Below are 25,932 nucleotides of genomic sequence, written 5' to 3'. Positions count from 1 at the left end.
TAAACAACAACTATTCTCATTAGTTCTCTTGATCATCATCAGAAAAAAACTGCTGAGCTTTTGTAATAAGAAGAAATATGTTCGTTTTTAAAACAGAAAACAAAAGAGATTATTTTAAAATATAAGCCTTAGACGACATTTGAGTATGTATTATCATTTTTCCTTAGACAGCTTGCAAATACAGAGGCGTAGTCAGGGGTGATCACTCATATTTCCCATTTAAAATAGATTTTTATGAAGAAAACCTTAAATCGGCTGTAGTTTCTTAAATAACGCTCAAATCAAGAAAATAGTGGAAATAAATTCAATAAGGCTCTAATCAAAAAAATAGTAAAAATCTGAGATCATTCATATTTTCTACTAAAAATTGATTTTTATAAAGAAAACCTTAAATCGGCTGTAGTTTCTTAAATAAGGCTCGAATCGAGGAAATATTAAAAATCTATGATCACTCATATTTTCCACTAAAAATCGATTTTTATATAAAAAAAAAACCTAAAATCTACTGTAGTTTCTTAAATAAAGTTCAAATCAAGAAAATATTGAAAATCTGAGATCACTCCTATATACCACTAAAACTCTATTTTTATTTAATAAATAGTAAGAATCTTAAATCATTCATATTTTTCACTAAAGATCGATTTATATATGAAAAACTTTGAAATCGGCTGTTGTTCCTTTAATAAGGCTCTAACCAAGAAAATATTGAAAATCTGTGGCCACTAATATTTGTCACTAAAAATCGATTCTTTCTCGATCGATCTCGATCTTAAATAAGGCTCGAATCGAAAAAATAGTGAAAATTTGTGATCACGTATACTTTCCACTTAAAATTGATTTTTATAAAGAAAACTTTAAATCGGCTGTTGTTTCTTTAATAAGGCTCTAATCAAGAAAATAGTGAAAATCAGTCATCACCAATATTTTCCACTAAAAATCGATTTAAATAAAGAAAACCTTTAATTGGCTGTAGTTTCTTTAATAAGACTTTAATCAAGAAAATAGTGAAAATCTGTGATCACTCATATTTTCCACTAAAAATTGATTTTTATATAAAAAACCTAAAAACTGCTGTAGTTTCTTAAATAAGGCTCAAATCGAGAAAATAGTGAAATTCTATGATCACTCATATTTTTCACTAAAAATCAATTTTTATAAAGAAAACCTTAAATCGACTGTAGTTACTTAAATAAAGCTCAAATCAAGAAAATGTTAGAAATTTGTGATCATTCATATTTTCCACTAAAATCGATTCTTATATGAAGAATCTTAAATCGTTTGTAATTTCTTTAATAAGGCCCTTATGAAGAAAATAGTAAAAATCTGAGAAAGTAGCAGAAATATGAGATCTAGGGTTCTATAGTTGAAACGAAAAGACGACTTTTTCATTTAGTTAAAAGTCGACTTTTCGACTTTTTGTATATAATGAAAAGTCGATTTTTCTACTTTTTTCTTTTAATTAAAAGTCGGTTTTCAGACTTTTCGACTATAAGTATTTTATAATTAGTCAACTTTTCGACTTTTTCCGACTTTTCGATTTTTCGACTTTTTTTCGACTATTTTTTTGACTTTTTTCGAGTTTTTCCTTCTATTTTAGAGTTTTTGACTTTTTTCCACTTTTTTAAGAAAACTTCAAATCGACTGTAGTTTCTTTAATAAGGCTTTAATGCGAAAGTAGCAGAAATATGAGATCTAGGGTTCTATAGTTGAAACGAAAAGTCGACTTTTCGACTTTTTGCATTTTATGAAAAGTCGTTTTTTGGACTTTTTCATTTAATTAAAAGTCGACTTTTCGACTATAAGTATTTTATAAATAGTCAACTTTTCGACTTTTTTCCGACTTTTTGATTTTTTTTAACTTTTTTACTATTTTCGACTTTTTTGGACTATTTATTGACTTTTTCGACTTTTTTTAAATTTTCGACTATTTTTGACTTGTTTATACAATTTTCGAGTTTTCGACTTTTTCCGACTTTCCGACTATAAGTATTTTATAAATAGTCAACTTTTCGACTTTTATCGTCTTTTCGACTTTTTCCGACTTTTCGATTTTTTCGACTTTTTGACTATTTTCGACTTTTTTCCGATTATTTTTTGACTTTTTCGACTTTTTTAAAATTTTTGACTATTTTTGACTTGTTTCTACAATATTCGAATTTCCGACTTTTTTCGACTTTCTTCGATTTTTTTTCGACTTTATTTGACTTTTTCGACTTATCGACCTTTTTCGACTTTTATTGACAAAGTCGACTTTTCGACTTTCACAGACGATAGTCGAGTTATCGACTTTTTTGGAACAATATTGTCGACTTAGACTTTTTTCGACAAAAAGTCGATTGTTCGATTATTCGAAAGTCGATTTATAGAACCCTAATGAGATCACTAATATTTTCCAGTAAAAATCGATTTTTATAAAGAAAAATTTAAATCAGCTGCAGTAAAAATCTGTGATCACTTATTTTTACCACAAAAAATCGATTTTTAGTGGTAACTAATTAACTAACAAACTAACTAATTAACTAACTTACTAACTAACAAACTAACTAACTAACTAACTAACTAACTAACTAACTAACTAACTAACTAACTAATTATCTAACTAACTAACTAACTAACTAACTAACTAACTAACTAACTAACTAACTAACTAACTAAATATCTAATTAGCAAACTAACTTACTTACTAACACTCTACCTAACTTACTAACTCATTAAAGTGATCACCCATATAAAAATTCAAATTTAACGTGCAATTTTATTTGAACGCCCTAAATTACTCACCACTAGCCAGTGTTGAAATTGTGGGGTAAATCTAATAGAACTACGTAGGAATACTTATGTTTCGTATTTTTTTGTGTTTGTTTGTTCATATTCTCGCTTCTCTTTGGTTATATTAAAAACTTTATTCACAACAACTTTATTAAAGAAAAGCGGGATTTTACTTAGTAAAAACTTTGAAATATTTTAGTAACTAGATGCTAGCATTATGCATTCAGTAAAAGACTAAAGCGCTTTTAAAATGGCGATTGTTAGCTTTTAAACTGAAGGGAATTTAAATATTTGCAATAAACATGAACATTTTGTCATAAATGTATATATGTAAACATGTATGTTATGCGAATCAATTTATTATTTCAATCACGATTTATTAGCGTATTTTTGACAACTAGTTAAATCAATAAAATAGGAACCAAAATAGAACAAATTGACAGACAAATAAATTAAACCAAACAAATATGAAAAAAAACGACAAAATTACTTAAAACAACAAAGAAAAAAAAAGAAACTTAAATAAAATCTAAAAAAAGCAGATGTTAAGAGAATTTGCAAATGTTAACTTAATTTCGAAACAGGTTTGAAAATCAACAAAGGGAACCCAAAAATTGGGAACATACATAAATACACAAGCAATTGATAGTTATTTATAAAGGTCTTTGAAGGCAACAGGTCGTATAGTAGTGGTTGATGTGAACTATGCAACAACAGTATACAAGTCTCTTACGGTTCAATGACTCAATGATGTGAAATCATTGAAACAAACTTAAAGTTTAAAATAAAATTCATAAAATTTAAGTTTGAGATTTAATTTCAGGTTTTTTATTATTATAATTTTCTTGTTTACTTTCTTTTCATTTGAATTTCAAATCATTTACTCAGTTCTAAACGAACTTTTTAGAAAACAAACGGGAAGACCCTCTTAATAATTAATGAGAATTAAATGCAACAATATGTTTTACCCTAGTTATAAACTGGTTTTTCTTTTTTGTTTCTTTTCTTTTTCATTAATTCTATAATATATAATTTCTTTTATTATTAAAACTGATCTTAATTTCAAATATTCTTAAACATGAAAACTTAAATATTAAACATCTGCTGTTTGTTAAAAGCTTCTAGCCCAATATATAACTCTCATACAATCTATTCAGTAGCATCAGCCTTGGCTACTGAAAATGGTTCGGCTACGGGTAAAGAACCACTGTTGGCAATAACAACATCCTTAGTGGGACGATCACGGCCATCAGTGCTAACCTTTTCGATTTTACGTACAACATCCATGCCAGACAATACTTTGCCGAAGACAACATGACGACCATCCAACCAGGAAGTGGGTTTGGTGGTAATAAAGAATTGAGAACCGTTAGTATCTTTGCCAGCATTAGCCATGGACAACCAACCGGCACCATAATGCTTAAGCTTGAAGTTTTCATCTTCGAAACGTTCACCGTAGATGGAACGGCCACCGGTGCCATCACCACGTGTGAAATCACCACCTTGGATCATGAAATCCTTAATGACGCGATGGAATTTACTGCCTACATAGCTGTAAATGAAATAAATTAAAAAATTTTGTTTATTTAATCAAAATTTATAAGCTAATAGATATACAAAGGAGATTTTTATTATTCTTGCTTTATTGATTTGAAAACAAATTTGAAATTGAGTTGAATGCACTTGCAAATAATACATTTGTATGAAAATGTTTAAAATGTGGAAAGAAAAGTGTTTTTTGTTTACTCATTTACTTCCATATATAAGAGAATGACTATACTTTTCTATGTTGATTATAGTTATTGGGCACAATTCCAGTATTGGCGTTTTCTTTATTTTCGCAATAACTTAACGTTTTGCCGCCATCGTTATTGTGTTTGTTGAATTGCATTTGCGACTACGTTTTCTAATTACTAAAAGTAAGGTTATGTTCTAGTTCAATTCCAGTTCTAGTTCTAGTTCAGTTCTAGTTCAGTTCTAGTTCAGTTCTAGTTTAGTTCTAGTTCAGTTCTAGTTCAGTTCTAGTTCAGTTCTAGTTCAGTTTTAGTTCAGTTCTAGTTTAGTTCTAGTTTAGTTCTAGTTCAGTTCTAGTTCAGTTATAGTTCAGTTCTAGTTTAGTTCTAGTTCAGTTTTAGTTCAGTTCTAGTTCAGTTCTAGTTCAGTTCTAGTTCAGTTCTAGTTCAGTTCTAGTTTATTTCTAGTTCAGTTCTAGTTCAGTTCTAGTTCAGTTCTAGTTCAGTTCTAGTTCAGTTGTAGTTCAGTTCTAGTTCAGTTCTAGTTCAGTTCTAGTTCAGTTCTAGTTCAGTTCTAGTTCAATTCTAGTTCAGTTCTAGTTCAGTTCTAGTTCAGTTCTAGTTCAGTTCTAGTTCAGTTCTAGTTCAGTTCTAGTTCAGTTCTAGTTCAGTTCTAGTTCAGTTCTAGTTCAGTTCAGTTCTAGTTCAGTTCTAGTTCAGTTCTAGTTCAGTTCTAGTTCAGTTCTAGTTCAGTTCTAGTTCAGTTCAGTTCTAGTTCAGTTCTAGTTCAGTTCTAGTTCAGTTCTAGTTCAGTTCTAGTTCAGTTCTAGTTCAGTTCTAGTTCAGTTCTAGTTCAGTTCTAGTTCAGTTCTAGTTCAGTTCTAGTTCAGTTCTAGTTCAGTTCTAGTTCAGTTCTAGTTCAGTTCTAGTTCAGTTCTAGTTCAATTCTAGTTCAGTTCTAGATACAGTTCTAGATTCAGTTCTAGTTAGTTCTATTTCTTGACTTCACACCTTAAGTCGTTACTTTAAAATATTTTTATAATTTTTTTATCGAAATAATTTTTGCACAAATATATTTTATTTCAATTTAAAATATACTTTCTTAATTAATTAAATAAACAGGAAATCATAAATGAGTTTCTGATGTATGTAATTAGAAAAACAATGATATCTTTTATCAAACATATTACATTATTTGTTTTTTGTTTGTTAAAAAAACAGGTTAGCATTTAAAATTTTATTAAATGGTACTGGTAGATAAATATTATTAAGTTTTTTGTTATTTAAAACTTGATATAAAACGTAAAAGTTTAGTTCAGTTCTAATCACTTTGTTCCAAATCGAACGAATGAAGTCCTGAGTTTAATAGAAATATTTTTTGAGACAGATGTAGTTGTAGCGGACTCGGAAATTTGAAAAAATGTTAATGTCTTAGGTAGTATTTAAACATAAACTTTCAACTTGAGTTGAAACAAAGAATGCGTGTTGGCGGCTTAGCGCTCTGTTATTAACAGATAGGGAATAAGTTTTTTTCTGTGAAACGATCTAATAATTGTATATATAAAGTATGTATGTATGTTTTAATTGATTAATCTGCTTTTTAATTAAATCGATTTTTAATTTAAAATCTCAATAATTTTAAAAAACTTTTAAAACAATCAATAGATTATTAAAAATTTTCAACCAACTTACTTTCTATTCATTTAATTTCTTATCAGTAAAATAGATTAAGGTTAATAAAGCCTTTCTAGAAGTTTCAATTAGAAAAGGTTCATATTATTTATATTTTATGTGGGACAAGACCAATTTGTTGACATTCTTAGTTCTAGTTCAGTTCTAGTTCAGTTCTAGTTCAGTTCTAGTTCAGTTCTAGTTCAGTTCTAGTTCAGTTCTAGTTCAGTTCTAGTTCAATTCTAGTTCAGTTCTAGATACAGTTCTAGATTCAGTTCTAGTTAGTTCTATTTCTTGACTTCACACCTTAAGTCGTTACTTTAAAATATTTTTATAATTTTTTTATCGAAATAATTTTTGCACAAATATATTTTATTTCAATTTAAAATATACTTTCTTAATTAATTAAATAAACAGGAAATCATAAATGAGTTTCTGATGTATGTAATTAGAAAAACAATGATATCTTTTATCAAACATATTACATTATTTGTTTTTTGTTTGTTAAAAAAACAGGTTAGCATTTAAAATTTTATTAAATGGTACTGGTAGATAAATATTATTAAGTTTTTTGTTATTTAAAACTTGATATAAAACGTAAAAGTTTAGTTCAGTTCTAATCACTTTGTTCCAAATCGAACGAATGAAGTCCTGAGTTTAATAGAAATATTTTTTGAGACAGATGTAGTTGTAGCGGACTCGGAAATTTGAAAAAATGTTAATGTCTTAGGTAGTATTTAAACATAAACTTTCAACTTGAGTTGAAACAAAGAATGCGTGTTGGCGGCTTAGCGCTCTGTTATTAACAGATAGGGAATAAGTTTTTTTCTGTGAAACGATCTAATAATTGTATATATAAAGTATGTATGTATGTTTTAATTGATTAATCTGCTTTTTAATTAAATCGATTTTTAATTTAAAATCTCAATAATTTTAAAAAACTTTTAAAACAATCAATAGATTATTAAAAATTTTCAACCAACTTACTTTCTATTCATTTAATTTCTTATCAGTAAAATAGATTAAGGTTAATAAAGCCTTTCTAGAAGTTTCAATTAGAAAAGGTTCATATTATTTATATTTTATGTGGGACAAGACCAATTTGTTGACATTCTTAAAGCTATAGAAATTTAACTAAACATTTGTAACAGTTTTATAAAAAATAGCCTCTAGCTTTAATGCAAAAAAGTTAATTAATGCAAATTAATTTTATACAACTATTATGCTCATAGAATGAGAGAAGAAATAACACTGGAAAATAGTTCTAAAAATCTGCAGATTTATGTACATTGTTTGTATGTATATGTGCAAAAATCTAACAACAACTTTAGGTACATCAATTTGTATGTTTTTTTGTTTTTGTGCTTAAATTTTTTTTAAACACTAGAAATGACCTACTTTTTTAAAAGTTCAACAATCCAGAGTTAAAGACCCTACATATATGTATATGTATATACAGTCAAATAAAGTGCATACACAAAATCATAGAAACACAGATTAGAGCTAAACTAAAAACATAACCTTAAAAAAAAACAACTCATAAACTCAACTTCACTGCTTATCGCTTTTTTACTAAAGTTGTACTTGATTTTCATTTTTATTACCAAATACAGTCAAAACAAAGAGTCAATTTAAGAACACTTACCCTTCGCCTTTAGGTTTTTCAGACAATTGTTTGAAATTTTCTACAGTTTTTGGAACAGTTTTGCCAAACAAGCCAATTTCAATACGACCGGCCGGCTCACCACCAATGGTGATGTCAAAGAACACCTAAAACAAAGAATAAAGAACAAATAATAAATAAATTGTACAATGTACACATACATACAAACATACAGTGGGTATATAATATAGAATATTTTATGTATAAAACCACTACAACTATTAAATAATGACAAAATATTATGATGATTATTCATATTTATATATGTGGGGGTTTATGTTATCTTTGTTTAAATATATTTTTAACTTTTTAGCTTATATATATATATATATGTAAATCTATTGTGAAACCCTTTTTTATATACCTTTTCTGTAACCTTAGGTCCTTTACTTTCATCGGCACTAACAATGCCACCACTGGCCAAAGCCACCAGGCATAAACTTAATAAAAATTTCATTTTTTCTTTAATTTAAATTTTGAACACCGGATCTTTTTTGAAGAGTTGTTTAATCTTTAACAGCCAACAAACGAATGTTAGCTTATTGAGAGAGTATTTTTCCTTAATGTCGTCTGCTATCTGCTGTTTTGTTGTTTAAATTTTGAGTTTAACAGTATATTTTTTGTTGTTTTTATCTCTTTACTAAATGGGCTTTTAGTTGCTCAGCTGGTGTACGACGCGTGCTAGAATGGGACCACTAGTTGTGTTTTGTCGTTGGGGAGATTGTGAAGTGAAATGACACGTAATTATATAGAATGAATCTGAGATAAACAATTGTTATGTTCTCCCCCAACTAAAGAAGTGCGCAAAATCTAAAACGAAAAAAATAAGGTTGCCGTATTTAGGAAATGTGAAAGAAATTGTAATGGAGATAATAGCGTGACAAAAAGTTAAGTTAATATTTTGTAATGAAAAATAAAATATAGTTACATAGGTAAAAAGATAGATAGATAGATAGATAGATAGATAGATAGATAGATAGATAGATAGATAGATAGATAGATAGATAGATAGATAGATAGATAGATAGATAGATAGATAGATAGATAGATAGATAGATAGATAGATAGATAGATTGATAGATAGATAGATAGATAGATAGATAGATAGATAACACTTCAGATTAGTTCATAGATTAGTCAATAGACTAATCAGTGGACTAGTAAAAACATCAGCCAATAGACTATCTCATAGTCAACAGATTACCCAATTAACTTGTCCATACATAAGTCAATAGATTTATCCATACACTAGTTATTACACAGGTTGGACTTGTCAATCGTCATGACAAAGATAAAAATGGTGATTGAGCACTTTGATCATTAAGGTTAGCAACCGTTTTGAAACGGTGATGAAGTAGCGGTATCGTTATTTTGACTTAGTTTTTTAGCGTTATCGGCATTTTAGTATCGCTGTTTTAGCAGTAATGATACTAAAATTATATTTTAGCGGTTATTTCAATATGATTACATTCGGCTATGTAGAATATATGTATATAAGACCACTTCTAAAATTAAAAAAGTCAATTTCAATTTTAGAGGTAACGACAACTTAATCATTATCTTTTTTCAATTTCTTCCAAGTTGAATGCATATTTAAAGATCTACAGACTATTTAAGGTTATATTCTAAAGACTCTTGAGATCGCAGATTTTGTGGTCTACTGCCGTTTTTTTATACCTTAACTTTTATTTTATGAAAATATCCTCAAATTTGCGATATTTCAATAATGGGACACATATTAACCAAATTTCAGTCAGTTTCTTATATAACAATGGCATTTTATTGAAAATTCATTTGCTTGCCTTAAAACATAGAAATGTCCTTTAGAAATAAATCACAAAAATATTTGTTTTCTAAGAATTTTTCTTTATTATATTTAACATCAAATTCATGGTAAGGTATTTTCTTTTGTTATTACTAATGATACTCATTTTAATTTTTTTTGTTTTTGCATAAAACTATTGAGTATAAATGTAAAAATAATTTAATGCATTTTTTATTGTTTTGTTTTTTTTTTATGATTAATTATAAATAATACAAATGAGCTTATAAATAATAATATTATTATTACAGCTAAGAAGATTATAAGTAATAATAAAGATAATCATAAAATATACATAAAATTTTATTTAGTTTTAAATACAACTACATATATATAGTTAATTTATTATTAAAACTGCTAAAAAGCTATACATACAACTTTACAAAATTTTACTTTTTTACAAAAATGTTGTGTTAAAAAAAAATCATAAAAATTAAAATAAAAACGTAAAGAGATCTGAGGTTAATTAGAAAAAAAGGAAAATAAAATTGTGCTTTTATATAAATAACAGAATGCAAATGAAATTCTTAACTACAGCCAAATTATAATAGAGTTTTGAACTATGTTTTCTCAAGTTTATTTGTTACTTTTTTATTTTTGGTTTTAAAATGAGCAAATTTCGAGGCATTTTCTTTTTGTAAGTGTGTGTGTGTGTGGATGTTTGTATATTGTTAGTAACTTAATTGTAAATACTTTTGTAAAGAAAATAAATTAAACTAAATCAGTCATTACTGCCAATAAGAGATTCTTGCTGCTCTTCATCGTTTATTCTAAAATAAATAAAAAAATTTTATTAAAATATATATTTTTTTACAACAAAACTTAATTTCATAAACATTTCTATACCTGACAATATTTGGCTTTTTACAATTGCATAATTTTCTATAAATAACTTTAAATAAACGCATCAAAGGATCGGAATCATCATTACGCATGAGTAAAGCTAATAGCATTAATGCCATAAAAGTGGGTACAGAACCTATATAAAACAGCGGTGAGTAGGGTTTCTTTTTCAATAACACATCAAATAATATAGATAAAGGTATTTGCAGAGAAATGGCAATGGTGCCTATTAAAGAGGAAGTTAAAAAGCAGCCCCTGTTTGAAGTATAAAAACAAATTAAATTTACTTTTATATATGTTTACAAAATCCTTCTACTCACCATAACCATAAAGCTTCAGATACTACGGTACCAATTAAACCATTTAAAAATAATATTGCAAATTGATTTTGATTGGGTAATTCAAATTTTTCTATTTTGGTAAAATTTAAAATGAAAAATATTGGCCACATTAACAGTAAATTCCATAAACCTACAAAACCTTTAAAGAGAAACATTTACAAGTTAAAGAAATTAGTTTAACTTATTTCAAAGCAAAACATAAAACCATATACAACTTACCAAAAAATAATGGTATGTCGATTTTTTCCTCTGTATCACTTTTTCTTTTGACAAACACCAAATAGGCAGCATAGAAAAATGCACTAAACAATGCCAACAAAGCGCCTCGTGAAAAATTGGTATCTTGTATATCTGAGATTGTTATAGTGGCCTTAAATAGTAAACATTTTTTTTAAAAAATACAATAACAAAGAATGATATATTCTAATAGTTTAACTTACCACCCCACCAATATTCATGGCCACTGCTATAACTTTTGTTATGGTAAATTTATCACCTACTGCTGAGGGGAAAAAAGCTGCCAAAGCCAATGTAAAGAGAGACGAGGAAGAACTCAATAGAGTTACTACAGCTGTTTCGGTCATTTCCAATGAAACTTGAAATAAATAATTAGCCAAAAACCACTAGAATAAGAAAAAATTAAAAGGAATCCCATTAAGGCTTTTAAAATATATCCTACCAAAACACAAAACATTAAAGCTGTTTTAGCAGTTTTATTATGAGATGTTTGTCTGCGTATACGCATGCTAGCTGCGTAAGAGAGACGTGCCATTAACGCCTCTGTAGCCTCATGAGCTGACATCTCACGTACTTCGGCCATTTTACTAAAACGTACCGAACGTATGCTGGAATCATCACTTTCAGTGCCAGATATGGCACCACCACCACCACCTACGCTAGTGCTAGCTGCCGAACGTATGGGTATAAATGTGGGATCACTCTGGAATGAAAAAAGAAATAAGTGTGTAAATAAGCTTAGAACGTAAAAAAAGAAAGAACTAGAACATAAATAGAACTGGAAGTGAACTAGAACTCAACTTGAACTAGAACTGAACTAGAACTGAACTAGAACTGAACTAGAACTGAACTAGAACTGAACTAGAACTGAACTAGAACTGAACTAGAACTGAACTAGAACTGAACTAGAACTGAACTAGAACTGAACTAGAACTGAACTAGAACTAAACTAGAACTGAACTAGAACTAAACTAGAACTGAACTAGAACTGAACTAGAACTGAACTAGAACTGAACTAGAACTGAACTAGAACTGAACTAGAACTGAACTAGAACTGAACTAGAACTGAACTAGAACTGAACTAGAACTGAACTAGAACTGAACTAAACTGAACTAGAACTGAACTAGAACTGAACTAGAACTGAACTAAAACTGAACTAGAACTGAACTAGAACTGAACTAGAACTGAACTAGAACTGAACTAGAACTGAACTAGAACTGAACTAGAACTGAACTAGAACTGAACTAGAACTGAACTAGAACTGAACTAGAACTGAACTAGAACTGAAATAGAACTGAAATAAAACTGAACTAGAACGGAAATAGCACTGAACAAGAACTGAATTAGAACTGAACTGAAGTAGAACTGATATAGAACTGAACTAGAACTGAACTAGAACTGAACTAGAACTGAACTAGAACTGAACTAGAACTGAACTAGAACTGAACTAGAACTGAACTAAACTGAACTAGAACTGAACTAGAACTGAACTAGAACTGAACTAGAACTGAACTAGAAACTGAACTAGAACTGAACTAGAACTGAACTAGAACGAACTAGAACTGAACTAGAACTGAACTAGAACTGAACTAGAACTGAAACTAGAAACTGAACTAGAACTGAACTAGAACTGAACTAGAACTGAACTAGAACTGAACTAGAACTGAACTAGAACTGAACTAGAACTGAACTAGAACTGAACTAGAACTGAACTAGAACTGAACTAGAACTGAACTAGAACTGAACTAGAACTGAACTAGAAACTGAACTAGAACTGAAACTAGACTGAACTAGAACTGAACTAGAAACTGAAACTAGAACGAACCTAGAAACTGAACTAGAACTGAACTAGAAGTGACTAGAACTGAACTAGAACTGAACCAGAACTGAACTAGAACTGAACTAGAACTGAACTAGAACTAAACTAGAACTGAACTAGAACTGAACTAGAAATGAACTAGAACTGAACTAGAACTGAACTAGAACTGAACTAGAACTGAACTAGAACTGAACTAGAACTGAACTAGAACTGAACTAGAACTGAACTAGAACTGAACTAGAACTGAACTAGAACTGAACTAGAACTGAACTAGAATGAACTGAACTGAACTAGAACTGAACTAGAACTGAAACTGAACTAGAACTGAACTAGAACTGAACTAGAACTGAACTAGAACTGAACTAGAACTGAACTAGAACTGAACTAGAACTGAACTAGAACTGAAATAGAACTGAAATAAAACTGAACTAGAACGGAAATAGCACTGAACAAGAACTGAATTAGAACTGAACTGAAGTAGAACTGATATAGAACTGAACTAGAACTGAACTAGAACTGAACTAGAACTGAACTAGAACTGAACTAGAACTGAACTAGAACTGAACTAGAACTGAACTAGAACTGAACTAGAACTGAACTAGAACTGAACTAGAACTGAACTAGAACTGAACTAGAACTGAACAAGAACTGAACTGAACTAGAACTGAACAAGAACTGAACAAGAACTGAACAAGAACTGAACAAGAACTGAACTAGAACTAAACTAAATCTAAATCTAAACTAGAATTGAACTAGAAATGAATAAAAACTGAACTGAAGTAGAACTGAACTAGAAGTGAACTAGAACTGAACAAGAACTGAACTAGAAGTAAACTACAACTGTACTAGAAGTGAACTACAACTGTACTAGAAGTGAACAAGAAGTGAACTAAAACTGAACTAGAAGTGAACTGGAATTGAACTAGAACTGAACTAAAACTGAACTAGAACTGAACTGAAGTAGAACTGATATAGAACTGAACTAGAACTGAAGTAAATCTGAACTAGAATTGAAATAGAATTGAATCAAAACTGAATTAGAACTGAACTGAAGTAGAACTGATATAGAACTGAACTAGAAGTGAACTAGAAGTGAACTAGAACTGAACTAGAACAGAACTAGAAGTGAACTACAACTGAACTAGAAGTGAACTAAAACTGAACTAGAACTGAACTAGAACTGAACTAGAACTGAACTAGAACTGAACTAGAACTGAACTAGAACTGAACTAGAACTGAACTAGAACTGATTTAGAACTGAACTAGAACTGAACTAGAACTGAACTAGAACGAAACTAGAACTGAACTAGAACTGAACTAGAACTGAACTAGAACTGAACTAGAACTGAACTAGAACTGAACTAGAACTGAACTAGAACTTAACTAGAACTGAACTAGAACTGAACAAGAACTGAACTAGAACTAAATATTTAACATAATTATTATTCTTATCGAGGGGCACGGTTCTATAAAAAGAGAAAGATTTAAACAATTCTACTTACCAAAGAGGGATGGTGAGAATAGTAGCTATCATCCTCTACATTTTGATCCATCATCTGCAAAAACGAAAATAATATCAAATCAATTGCTAAAAGCTTCAAAACTCCAGTTTATTTTAAGTCATATTTACCGAATAATTGCCATTTTGTCTTTCGCACGTTTCCTTCCAGGGTGCTATTAGACCAATTATGACGAGATATATGGTAAACATAGAAGTTTTAAAATATGTACAGAAAAATGGTTTTTTGAAATTCTCATCCTCATAAAGAAACTATAAATAATAAACAAATATGTGTTCATGTTAAATGCAAATATTTTTGTTGATATTTTTAGAGACCAACCTTTGTTAATTCGCTGGAAGTAACCCATATTACATCGACCAGTATGAGTATTGTTACACCCAATATTAATTTTTGGGTTCTAGTTAACATTATTTGTTTGATGATATTTTGTTGTTGAAATTTTGTTTATACTTTTTTGGCGATGTTGCTATTGTTTTTTTGTTGTTGTTTAGCAGTTAGTTGTTTTTTTGTTTCAACTGAAACTGCTAAAATACTCTAATTTCTAGAGTAATTTGAAATTGAATAACGACGTTATTATTATGACAATTTTAAGTTGTTATTGTTAGATTTTCTAGGCCACGTTTTGACTTCATTTTATATTGATGTTGTTTTTAGCTTGTGATTAAGAATAAATATTAAAATTTATCTTTTTTATTATTGTTTGCCAAATATTCTTTTTATATTGAAAATGACGTAGTTAGTTGTAGTAAGACTTTTACAGCACCCCCTCTTTGTGGTCATCCAAATGTTGTTTTTCTATGTTTGTGCCCTATTCAGTTATTGGTTTGTTAAAATAAAACAAAATCTACAAAAAGAAAAGTTTATTAAACATATTTAGCATCCCATTTAAGTGGTTATAGTTTAAGAGTCCTATTAATAGTTGACACCAAGTGTTTAAACGATTACTTTATTGATTTTATTTATCTTTTAAATGCAATTTGGTTAGTTGCCATATAACAAAAGGTTTATTAGGTTGATTGAGTTTTCTTTTTGTCATACACGTTCTATTTGATGATGCTTAATAAACCTTTTCGAAATCAAAAGCAAATCTATTATTTTACTACGTATTTGTTTAACTACAATTCAAAAGTACCCAAGCTTTAGAAAATATTTATAAATTTTATAAAGTGTGAAAACTGTTTCGTGTTTTTTTGCAATTTTTGATCACTATTTGTTTAACTATTGCTCTTTATCATAACTGTTATTTTAGAAATTCCCAAAAAAATAAGAAAATTATAATTTGTATAAAAGTTGTTTTATTATCTTTCTGTTAATGTTTATTAAATAAATATTTATTATAAAATAGACCATTTGTAGAGAAGTCTATAACTGATAATGTTTCGAATATTGTCTCATGAAAATGAATAATAATAAAAACGACAGAGCTTCATGTGTTCAGATGTTTGTATGTATGTCACATTTACTTTCATTTGGAAAGAGTTTACAATGACATCAGCTCTTAAAAGTATTAAAACATTTAAGATATTATTTTATTATAATTTTTCTAAACTGAACAGAAGTAGAACTGAACCAAAACTGAACTAGAATTGAACTAGAACTGAACTAGAACTGAACTAGAACTGAACTAGAACTGATCTAGAACTAGAACTGAACTAGAACTGAACTAGAACTGAACTAGAACTGAACTAGAACTGAACTAGAACTGAACTAGAACTGAAGTAGAACTGAACTAGAACTGAACTAGAACTGAACTGATCTAGAACTAGAACTGAACTAGAACTGAACTGGAACTGAACTAGAACTAAAGTAGAACTGAACTAGAACTAAACTAGAACTGAACTAGAACTGAACTAGAACTGAACTAGAACTGAACTAGAAGTGAACTAGAAGTGAACTAGAACCGAACTAGAACTGAACTAGAACTGAACTAGAGCTAAACTAGAACTAAACTTGAACTAAATTAGAACTCAACTAGAACTGAATTAGAACTGAAGTAGAACTGAACTAGTACGGAACTAGAACTGAACTAGAAGCGAACTAGAACTGAACTAGAGCTGAACTAGAACTGAACTAGAACTGAACTAGAACTGAACTAGAACTGAACTAGAACTGAACTAGAACTGAACTAGAACTGAACTAGAACTGAACTAGAACTGAACTAGAATTGAACAAGAACTGAACTAGAACTGAACTAGAACTGAACTAGAACTGAACTAGAACTGAACTAGAACTGAACTAGAACTGAACTAGAACTGAACTAGAACTGAACTAGAACTAAACTAGAACTGAACTAGAACTGAACTAGAACTGAACTAGAACTGAACTAGGACTGAACTAGGACTGAACTAGATCTGAACTAGAACTGAACTAGAACTGAACTAGAACTGAACTAGAACTGAACTAGAACTGAACTAGAACTGAACTAGAACTAGAACTGAACTAGAAATAAAATAGAACTAAATTGGAACTGAACTAGAACTAAACTAGAACTAAATTGGAACTGAACTAGAACTGAACTCGATCTGAACTAGAACTGAACTAGAACTGAACTCAACTAAAAATCAAATAGAACTCAACTAGAACTGAACTAGAAATGAAATAGAACTGAACTTAAATGTTACAAACATCAGCATAGACACTATAGTGATGTAGGGTATAAATACGTCTATCGACATATTCAGGAAACAATAAGGATCCATCAGTTTAGAAATTTCATTTAGAAAATATTTATATATTATGTATGCTAATAAAAGACTTAATACCTATTCCCCAAATGAAAGAAGAAAACATTCTATACCAGCTCTTACTTTAGTACCTCAAAAAACCTCCACAGCCAAGTTGAAACAATATTCAAACAATCAAAGGTTTAAATAAAAATAAATTATGTTTGTTATCTATTGTAAAGGTGTACTGCTGTATATTGATTAATTAGCGGCTTCTAAGTATAGCTCCTAGACTTAAGAGTGTCACCAAATGTGTGAGTGCGACTCATGTTTGTTAGCTTAGAAATGCACTTGTCTGAAACAAGGCAAAGTAGGTGTGTGATTTGGTGAATTGCATAAAATGTAGATAATTACTTTAAACTTGTTATTTAAGTTCAGTAATATTGTTATTTACCTTTTTCAATATATAATTATAATTTTTCTTTTCTCAATGAACAACCACCAGCTGTTTTTTTATTGCTTTTTAAATTAAGTTTTTTCGTGAAAGTAAACAGAATTTTCTTTGGTGTAATAGACAGTTTTGTTGTTTTTTTGCTTAAATACTTTAAAGGTTTTTTTGTTTAGTATTGTTTTATTTTTTAAAGTTTTTTAATTAATTGATTAAGTTTTTTATATTAAATTTTCCATTTGACCGTAAATTTATAAACACATAATTCTTTCTTCTTCCGTAATTCGGTAGAATAAAATTACAACTGTCAAAATATTTTCTCTTTGGAAGTGACATTTAAACTCTTTCTTTATTTGTTGTCATTGGATTTTGTGCAGAGTTGCTTGCAAGGCGTATACACATAAGGTAGTACGACAACATAATGTGTTGCCAATTTTTTAATCATTATATGATTAAAAACCTCTAGAAACTGTCGAATTTCCGTTTTTATAAAAGCTGCTAGAAATCTTCAAAGAGACTAGTCTATAGACTTAACTGTAGACTAGACTATAGACTAGATTATAGACTAGACTATAGACTAGACTATAGACTAGACTATAGACTAGACTATAGACTAGACTATAGACTAGACTATAGACTAGACTATAGACTAGACTATAGACTAGACTATAGACTAGATTATAGACTAGACTATAGACTAGACTATAGACTAGACTATAGACTAAACTATAGAGTAGACTATAGACTATATTATAGACTAGACTATGGACTAGACTATAGACTAGACTATAGACTAGACTATAGACTAGACTATAGACTAGACTATAGACTAGACTATAGACTAGAATATAGACTAGACTATAGACTAGACTATAGACTAGACTATAGACTAGAATATAGACTAGACTATAGACTAGACTATAGACTAGACTATAGACTAGACTATAGACTAGACTTTAGACTAGACTATAGTCTAGTCTATAGTCTAGACTATAGACTAGACTATAGACTAGACTATATACTAGACTATAGACTAGACTAGACTATAAGACCATAGACTAGACTATAAGACTATATACTAGACTATAAGACTATAGACTCGACTATTAGACTATAGATTAGACTATAGACTAGATTATAGACTAGATTTGTTTTGCGTTTTATTTAGTGAATCTTAGAACCGTAAATAGTATTAAATATATACATTTAATAGTGAATTCCTTGTGAATTGTTGTTTTTTTTAGCTTAAACTTGAACCATTTTTGTTTTGTTTTAGCTACTCTTTACACCATATATTTAAAAGTAATATTGTGAATGGAAATTAACGCTTTAGAGTTCAAATACAATCCTGCGGATTGCAAGGAAAAATGTAAAATGGAGTGCGTCTGCTGATTTGTAGCCATTTTATATTTTTTTTATTTTCTATTTCATTGTTCATTGATCTTTGTTAATAGGAAGTTGGAATGGCATGACAACTTTTGTGCGAGAAAGAAAATTCGTAAATTTTAGTTCGGATTTCTTCCACGATTTGAGTTGTCAAAACTCAATATAAAAAAACCCATATTCGCAGCCGCAATACCTTCAAGCTGGAGGTCCACACCACACGTTATACGTTTTCTCGCATTCTATGCGTATGTTAAAAAAGTAGAATCGATGTACATATTTGTATGCGGAATGTATTGTCAGCTGATTTTGACATTATGTATTCTTTATTTAATGCGTATTTATCAATTTGAATAAAATGAAATAAGTTTTTAAAAATAAAGTAAAAAAATCATTCGTAATTCAGATCTGGGTGGAGGAAGACCGTTGTGCGTCGTTACCACTATCACTGGGCTACCGGAATTGGTCTTAAAACAATTTTTCCCAATTAATTCGTCCTTCGTCTGCGTAAGAAATAGAAATAAAACTATCGAACAGTTCGTTACGTATGACGAATTTCGTCATACGCATTGATTGTGCACATTTTCATATAATTTAGTGTGTTCTATATCTGACGACGAAAATTCGTTCCGAAAAATTCGTCGTTCGTCCCAATTGTGCGTATACCATTATTGTCTTTATGAGGATAAAATAAGTCGACTTCAACTTTTACTGACAAAAGTCGGTTCTTCGATTATTTAAGAAAAGCAAATTTTATCATAAAGTGTACTGACTGAATAGGATTATGCTAGAGGGATCTCTTTGGTTCTTTTTCATTTTTCAAATGGCAACCGAGGCACATGAAATACGGTCTTTTTAATTGAGATTTTAAATTTATTTGAAGCTTGTCTTACAACCAATCTGGTACTAGAATGCTTTAGTATAGTTCATTATATAGGTTTTTATATATATATTTCATAATATAAAAGTATCTATATTTGACCTTGAGAGTGTTAATTGGTTCATTTTTTTTATAATTTAAACCTGATATCTCTTGTTGTAATATTTGCCTGAAGTTTGTACTGTCCCTTTGGTAGATAAGCATCTCATTTTGTTATTATTATTTGATATTCATTGTACAAACTATTATTTTAATTAAGCATATCATTCAACCCTTATGGACATTTACGAAATAATGTTTTCTGTATTTCTATGAACATTAGGGTAGGTTCATATGCTGAAAAATTATAAAAAGAAATGGAAGTCGAAGGTATACTTTCCAAAGGAATTAAACAGTACTGAATCAGAATCTGTGTCTCAAATCATATTGTGTTTAACAGCAACATAGAACAACAAGACCTTAAGCAATTTTTAATAACAAAATTTCGAAAGAAATATCTCCCTAATTTATGAAATTAATTTTTGCATTTAAATCACGAAATTTTTTATTCTAAATTATATGCATGAACTATTTCTATGACAATATTTATTTTAAACATGTAACCATAAACAAAAAAAAAAAACAACAAGATAACTTTCAGTCGTCAGTCCTTTGGTTGTTTGTTTGGTTAGTCACTCTTTAGTTTGGTTGCACAATCCTCAGTTGACCACTGCATTTACTTCTAATGGTATTTTCGATTTTTGTTTCACAAACATTGTGTCATTATCCTCCGAAACTCTGGCAAAATCATTGTTGTCTTTGTCTTTATCATTGTCAGCGTTGACATTGTATTTGTCATTGTAGCTGTTGTCATTATTCAAACGTTGCTGTCGTTGTTCTTTCACATTTCCTTTCTCGTCTTCTTCAGCAAAGTCATCCGGAATATTGTTTCTTCTTTCGATAACATTTACATAATTGTAAATATTGCTAACACTGGCATCATCATCATCAGCAGCTTTAGCAGTAGTAGTAGTTGTTGTTGTTGCTAAATCTGCTGTCTCAATATCAACTACATCACTGGCAAGAACAGCAGTTGCAGGAGTATTTGCTGTGTCACCGCAACTTAAAATATGACTTGAGGAAATTTTCAATAAAGATTTCAGTTTGGTTGCTTGAAACTTATACTACAACAATAAGTTTAATAAAAAATAAAAAGAAAGAAAAGAAAAGTATTAAATTCATGTTTAACAATTGAAATAATAAACTATTTGTTAAGTATTTCAATTTTTTTATAAGAATTGCTTTAAACAAAAGTCAATAATAATCTTGAGTGTCAAATATGACTTTTTAATTAAGGAAATAAATTTGTTTATAAGATTTTTATCTCAGAATAAATCAGTTCAAAGTTTAAAAGCACTTTACGAGGCGATCTATCTATGTCCTCGTCTATGTGCTTAAAGTTCAGTTCTTGATTATATATAATTAAATAAAAATTTGTTAAAAGTTGTTGTATTATATAAAATATCCCGATAAATATATCCGATTGCTATATTTCGGTGTGGGGCTCTGCATATTGTTGTAGTGCAAACTTCTTACATGTTGATCTTAGTAGTCACGAATCAGTTTTAAAACAATGACTTGAATTTTTTAGAGAATTTTGTTTATATCTCTGATATTTTGGATCGATTTAGGTGGATCACAAAGATGTGTATGTATATTGGGTCTTGAGTCAATTGTTTTCAAGAAAACAAGCAAGAAATCGACTTAAAAGAGTTAAGAAACTTTCCCTGAAAACCAGTCAAAAAGTATGGCCAATCAAGCCCTTCTTTATTATGAGCTATATCGTTATGAACTAATTCTCCGGAGATGTATCTTTAACAATAAGATCAACGCTATATTAACTTTAAATTTGTTTATCAGAGAGATCTCAAAAGCAGCGGACCTGTAGGAAAAATCAACCAAACATTTCATATATTAACCAATATACTAGTCATAGATTAGTAAACAGGTTAGTCCATAAACTAGTCCATATACTAGTCCTTTATAGATCCAATAGAATTATCAATATTCTAGTCCATAGTTACTAGTAGTGAATAGAAAAGTCCGTAAACTGGTCAGTTGATATTATCTATCAACAAGACGAGTCAATGGACTTATCCAAAGTTTAGTCCATCGACTCTTAAATAAGTTATATATACTATATACTAATCAATAGTTTAGTCGTTAGAACAGGCCTTGGACTTGTCAATAGACTACTACATCGACTCTTCAATAAATTAGTTCAGAAAATAGACAACAAAACTGACAGAACAATAGATAAGTCAATAGTTTAGACGATAGAATAGACCATTGGCTAGTCCACAGACTAGTTTAGACAATAGAATATCACGTGGACTTGTCCCTAGACTACTGCATCTAGTCTATAGTCTAGTCTATAGTCTAGTCAATAGTCTAGTCAATAGTCTGGATTATAGTATAGTCTATAGTCTAGTCTATAGTCTAGTCTATAGTCTGGTCTATAGTATAGTCTATAGTCTAGTCTATAGTCTAGTCTATAGTCTAGTCTATAGTCTAGTCTATAGTCTAGTCTATAGTCTAGTCTATAGTCTAGTCTATAGTCTAGTCTATAGTCTAGTCTATAGTCTAGTCTATAGTCTAGTCTATAGTCTAGTCTATAGTCTAGTCTATAGTCCAGTCTATATTCTAGTCTATAGTTTAGTCTATAGTCTAGTCTATAGTCATAGACTACTGCATCTACACTTCGATAAATTAGTTCAATCAATAAACTAGACTAGACAATGTTCTAGATAATAGTTAAGTCTATAGAATGGTACTTAGACCAATCCTGTTATAAGTCCATAAGTAAGTACATCGACTAATCTAAAGATAAGTTCATAATTAAGTCCATAGACTAAACAATAGTATAGTTGAGATAATAGTCTATGACCTAGTTCATACCTAGAATAAAGCAAGAGAGGATGATTCATTTTAAAGTCGAAAGATCTAAATTTTATAAAACATGACCGATTTTAGACACAAAGACATGTTTGTCTAATTAATATTCTGACATTAGATTCGAATGCAAAACATTTTAGTCTTTATACTTTCGAAAAGTTTATTTTGTTCCATATGTTAAAACTATGCCGTTGTATGTTATTGAGAAAAACATACTTCTCCCAACCGCTACAAAATTCATTGTACCAAACATATTTTATTAAATGATATAACATTTAAAAGTAATTTTAAATACCCACATTGTGGGTAATTAACAAAAAACAGAAAATATTTAAAGGCCATGAAAAATAATATTGTTTTCTTTTTTTCCAGCATTAAATGTGTAATTATTGGGTGTCACTTGTAAATAACTATAAAAGTTGTTTGGTATACAATTTTCCATTTTAATTTATAATGTAGTAATTGTTATTTTTGTTAATGTGTAAAGCATTAATTAATACACAATTTTGCTTAACACAATAATGATTATTTGGTTATGTTAAACATTTTTATTAAATTAAATTTCATGAAGACTAGAACCAACAACTTAACTCTTACCATTAATGAATAATTAAATTATAAATACTATTTACAGTTATGTAAATGTCATGTAAAGTTTTGCAGTTACTGTATAAATACATATGTAAATGTTTTAAGATGTTTGCATAAAAACAGCATGAGAAAAGGATAAATAAAATATGAAATCTTATTGAAAGTTTAACTTTTGTTGTTTAAAAAATTTTTAAATGATAAAATAAATATGAAGTAAATCTTGGTATTAAAATTAACTGAAAACAAATGTTGATATCATTTAAGGGGTTAATCTATTAATCTGTAGTCTTGACTATAGTCTATAGTCTTGACTATAGTGTAGTCTATAGTCTTGACTATAGTCTAGTCTATAGTCTAATCTATAGTCTTGACTATAGTCTAGTATATAGTCTTGACTATAGTCTAGTATATAGTGTTGACTATAGTCTAGTAAATAGTCTTGACTATAGACTAGTATATAGTCTTGACTATAGTCTAGTCTATAGTCTTGTCTATAGTCTAGTCTATAGTCTAGTCTATAGTCTAGTCTATAGTCTAGTCTATAGTCTAGTCTATAGTCTAGTCTATAGTCTAGTCTATAGTCTAGTCTATAGTCTAGTCTATAGTCTAGTCTATAGTCTAGTCTATAGTCTAGTCTATAGTCTAGTCTATAGTCTAGTCTATAGTCTAGTCTATAGTCTAGTCTATAGTCTAGTCTATAGTCTAGACTATAGCTTATAAACTAGTTACTATTTAGTCTAGTAATTGATAAGTTCAAAAGTAGACTAGTCTACAGATTATCAAGGTTAATTAGTTAAAAAGATACTTATGCATTTTTTTGCTGGGATCTGGAATAAAAGTTCAGCCATAAGCTCCTGTGTAGACAAAACACATAAAATATTTGTAATCTTTTACCACTTTTGCTTATGTTACAGGCATATTTCTTTACATTATTCCGTATAATGTAATGTTTTTTATTCTTTGTTCTATTTTTTTCATTGTTTTGTTGCTCACATTTGTGTTAAATATTTGTGTGGTGTTTAAATACACTTGTTCATTGTCATTGTTTCAAAGTCAATGTCAATATCAATGCCATTGCCCGACTGAGTAAATCCATTGTAAATCTCTTAATTGTGACACACTTACTTCAGTTGGCAACAACATCAAATCCTGGGCACAACCTACAAATCGATTATATTGTTCCGTAGCCATCGCCAAACGACCAGTTTCATAACAAAATAGAGCAAAATTTAGATGTATTAAAGGATTATGGGACATATTGCTAGTACTACCGCCAGTAGTACTCTTACTATTCGCATTTTGATTGTTTGTGGCAGAGTTGGAGGCTTTAGCTGTTGCAGCACTGGATGATGAAGTGGTTGAAGTGGCAACTGCTGCGGCGGAGATTGCACTGGCACGTTCAAATGCTGTGAAAGCATTATCGAAATCCTCAAGTTTGCGTAAACATACTTGATAAGTTTGTGTAAAGTTTATCAGCAGAATACGAAAAAAAAAAGAAAATTATTAATATAGAGAACATATAAAGTGGTTTTATTAATGGGATTATTATTATACGTATGAATTATACATATGTGTGGTTATTTATATGTTATGTATGGTATATTAGGGTGGTGTCGAAAAAAAGGATTACTAACATTTAGCAACTTTAATGTCAGCGAGATAACAGTATTTCCTATGTGGTAAGGTTTGTTAAAACAGTAACTCAAAAACCTCAAAAAAATTTTTTTTTGGGTCACCCTAATATAATTTGAATTCCTACAAAATGGATAAAATGGATGTAGGGTCATCAGTTATAGGCGGATCGTTATACTTTTTAGTGAAAAACTGGTTATTTTTAAAATAATTGTGCTCATTAAAAGTAATCTCTCAAGGAAGCCTTACATGGGTGCTAGAGTTCGATCTTCATAAATTTTAATGAAGATTACTGCCATTGTATGGTCCCATTTCTAATATCAATCCAATAATTATATATCGTTTGGGTTTTCAACTAATATACCGATGATCATGTATAAATAAATTATCTTAGAATCTAAAAAAGACCCAAAAGATAAATACTTTATGGATTAAATACGATCGAAATCTTAATAAACCCCGTCGGGTTTCATTGCAATCCTTTCAAAACTAATTCTTTAACTGCCTTCTTGATACTAAATATATATAAAAGGGATTTTCTCTTATCTTTACACTTTAATTAATAAAATAATTATGCAGTTTAATAGAATTTCTAAATGAATAGTATCTTTTCAATATCACGATACGAATAGCCTTCATTGTTTGGTATTTATTACTTAAAGTTATTAAATTATCAATTTGAAATTGCATTTATCAATAAAAGCTTAATTTCATAACACTTTAGTGATTCATATCGTATATGCAATTAACATTAGACCATTAAATCGGTTGGTGCGTTTGTTTGTTACACTTTTAGAGAAATACTACTGAATCGATTAATATGAGATTTAATATGCCGCAAGACCTGTTCTCGAAAGGCAAGGCATTGTGATTTAGTCTATAGTCTAGTCTATAGTCTAGTCTATAGTCTAGTCTATAGTCTAGTCTATAGTCTAGTCTATAGTCTAGTCTATAGTATAGTCTATAGTCTAGTCTATAG

General features: G+C 29.3%; 3 protein-coding genes across 4 annotated transcripts in view; all 3 read right to left on the bottom strand.

Annotated features, from left to right (window-relative positions):
* Positions 1–3,771: 3,771 nt before the first annotated feature.
* LOC111680460 (peptidyl-prolyl cis-trans isomerase 5) lies at positions 3,772–8,391 on the bottom strand. The gene is made up of 3 exons (XM_023442106.2): positions 8,201–8,391; positions 7,819–7,943; positions 3,772–4,321 (listed from the first exon to the last, which is right to left on the bottom strand). The coding sequence occupies exons 1-3, from the start codon at positions 8,291–8,293 to the stop codon at positions 3,919–3,921; spliced, it is 621 nt and encodes a 206-aa protein (XP_023297874.2). The 5' UTR covers positions 8,294–8,391; the 3' UTR covers positions 3,772–3,918.
* Positions 8,392–9,934: 1,543 nt separating this feature from the next.
* LOC111686965 (solute carrier family 35 member F5) lies at positions 9,935–17,783 on the bottom strand. Of its 2 annotated transcripts, none has more exons than XM_023449369.2 (10): positions 17,540–17,783; positions 14,741–15,266; positions 14,530–14,670; positions 14,402–14,455; positions 11,522–11,782; positions 11,283–11,465; positions 11,062–11,212; positions 10,822–10,981; positions 10,505–10,756; positions 9,935–10,428 (listed from the first exon to the last, which is right to left on the bottom strand). In XM_023449369.2, exons 2-10 carry the CDS (start codon positions 14,828–14,830, stop codon positions 10,380–10,382), a joined length of 1,341 nt encoding a protein of 446 aa, XP_023305137.2. In that variant the 5' UTR covers positions 14,831–15,266; positions 17,540–17,783; the 3' UTR covers positions 9,935–10,379. The 2 variants fall into 2 exon arrangements, with proteins under 2 accessions (XP_023305137.2, XP_046811307.1); XM_046955351.1 differs by lacking the exon at positions 17,540–17,783 and adding an exon at positions 15,555–15,714.
* A 2,393-nt stretch (positions 17,784–20,176) lies between these two features.
* The window catches only part of LOC124420774, a 7,090-nt gene continuing 1,334 nt past the window's right edge, over positions 20,177–25,932 (bottom strand). Inside the window, exons 2-3 of the mRNA XM_046954879.1 lie at positions 24,447–24,769; positions 20,177–20,959 (exon numbers count right to left, since the gene is read on the bottom strand). Of these exons, the coding sequence (XP_046810835.1) occupies positions 20,495–20,959; positions 24,447–24,769 (788 nt within the window). The 3' untranslated portion in view covers positions 20,177–20,494. The remainder of the gene's footprint in view (positions 20,960–24,446; positions 24,770–25,932) is intronic.

This window comes from Lucilia cuprina, chromosome 6 (assembly GCF_022045245.1).
Source record: "Lucilia cuprina isolate Lc7/37 chromosome 6, ASM2204524v1, whole genome shotgun sequence".
NCBI classification, from domain to species: Eukaryota; Metazoa; Arthropoda; class Insecta; order Diptera; family Calliphoridae; genus Lucilia; species Lucilia cuprina.
Note: the sequence above shows the minus strand (reverse complement) of the source record. Positions and strands in the feature narration are given on the sequence as shown.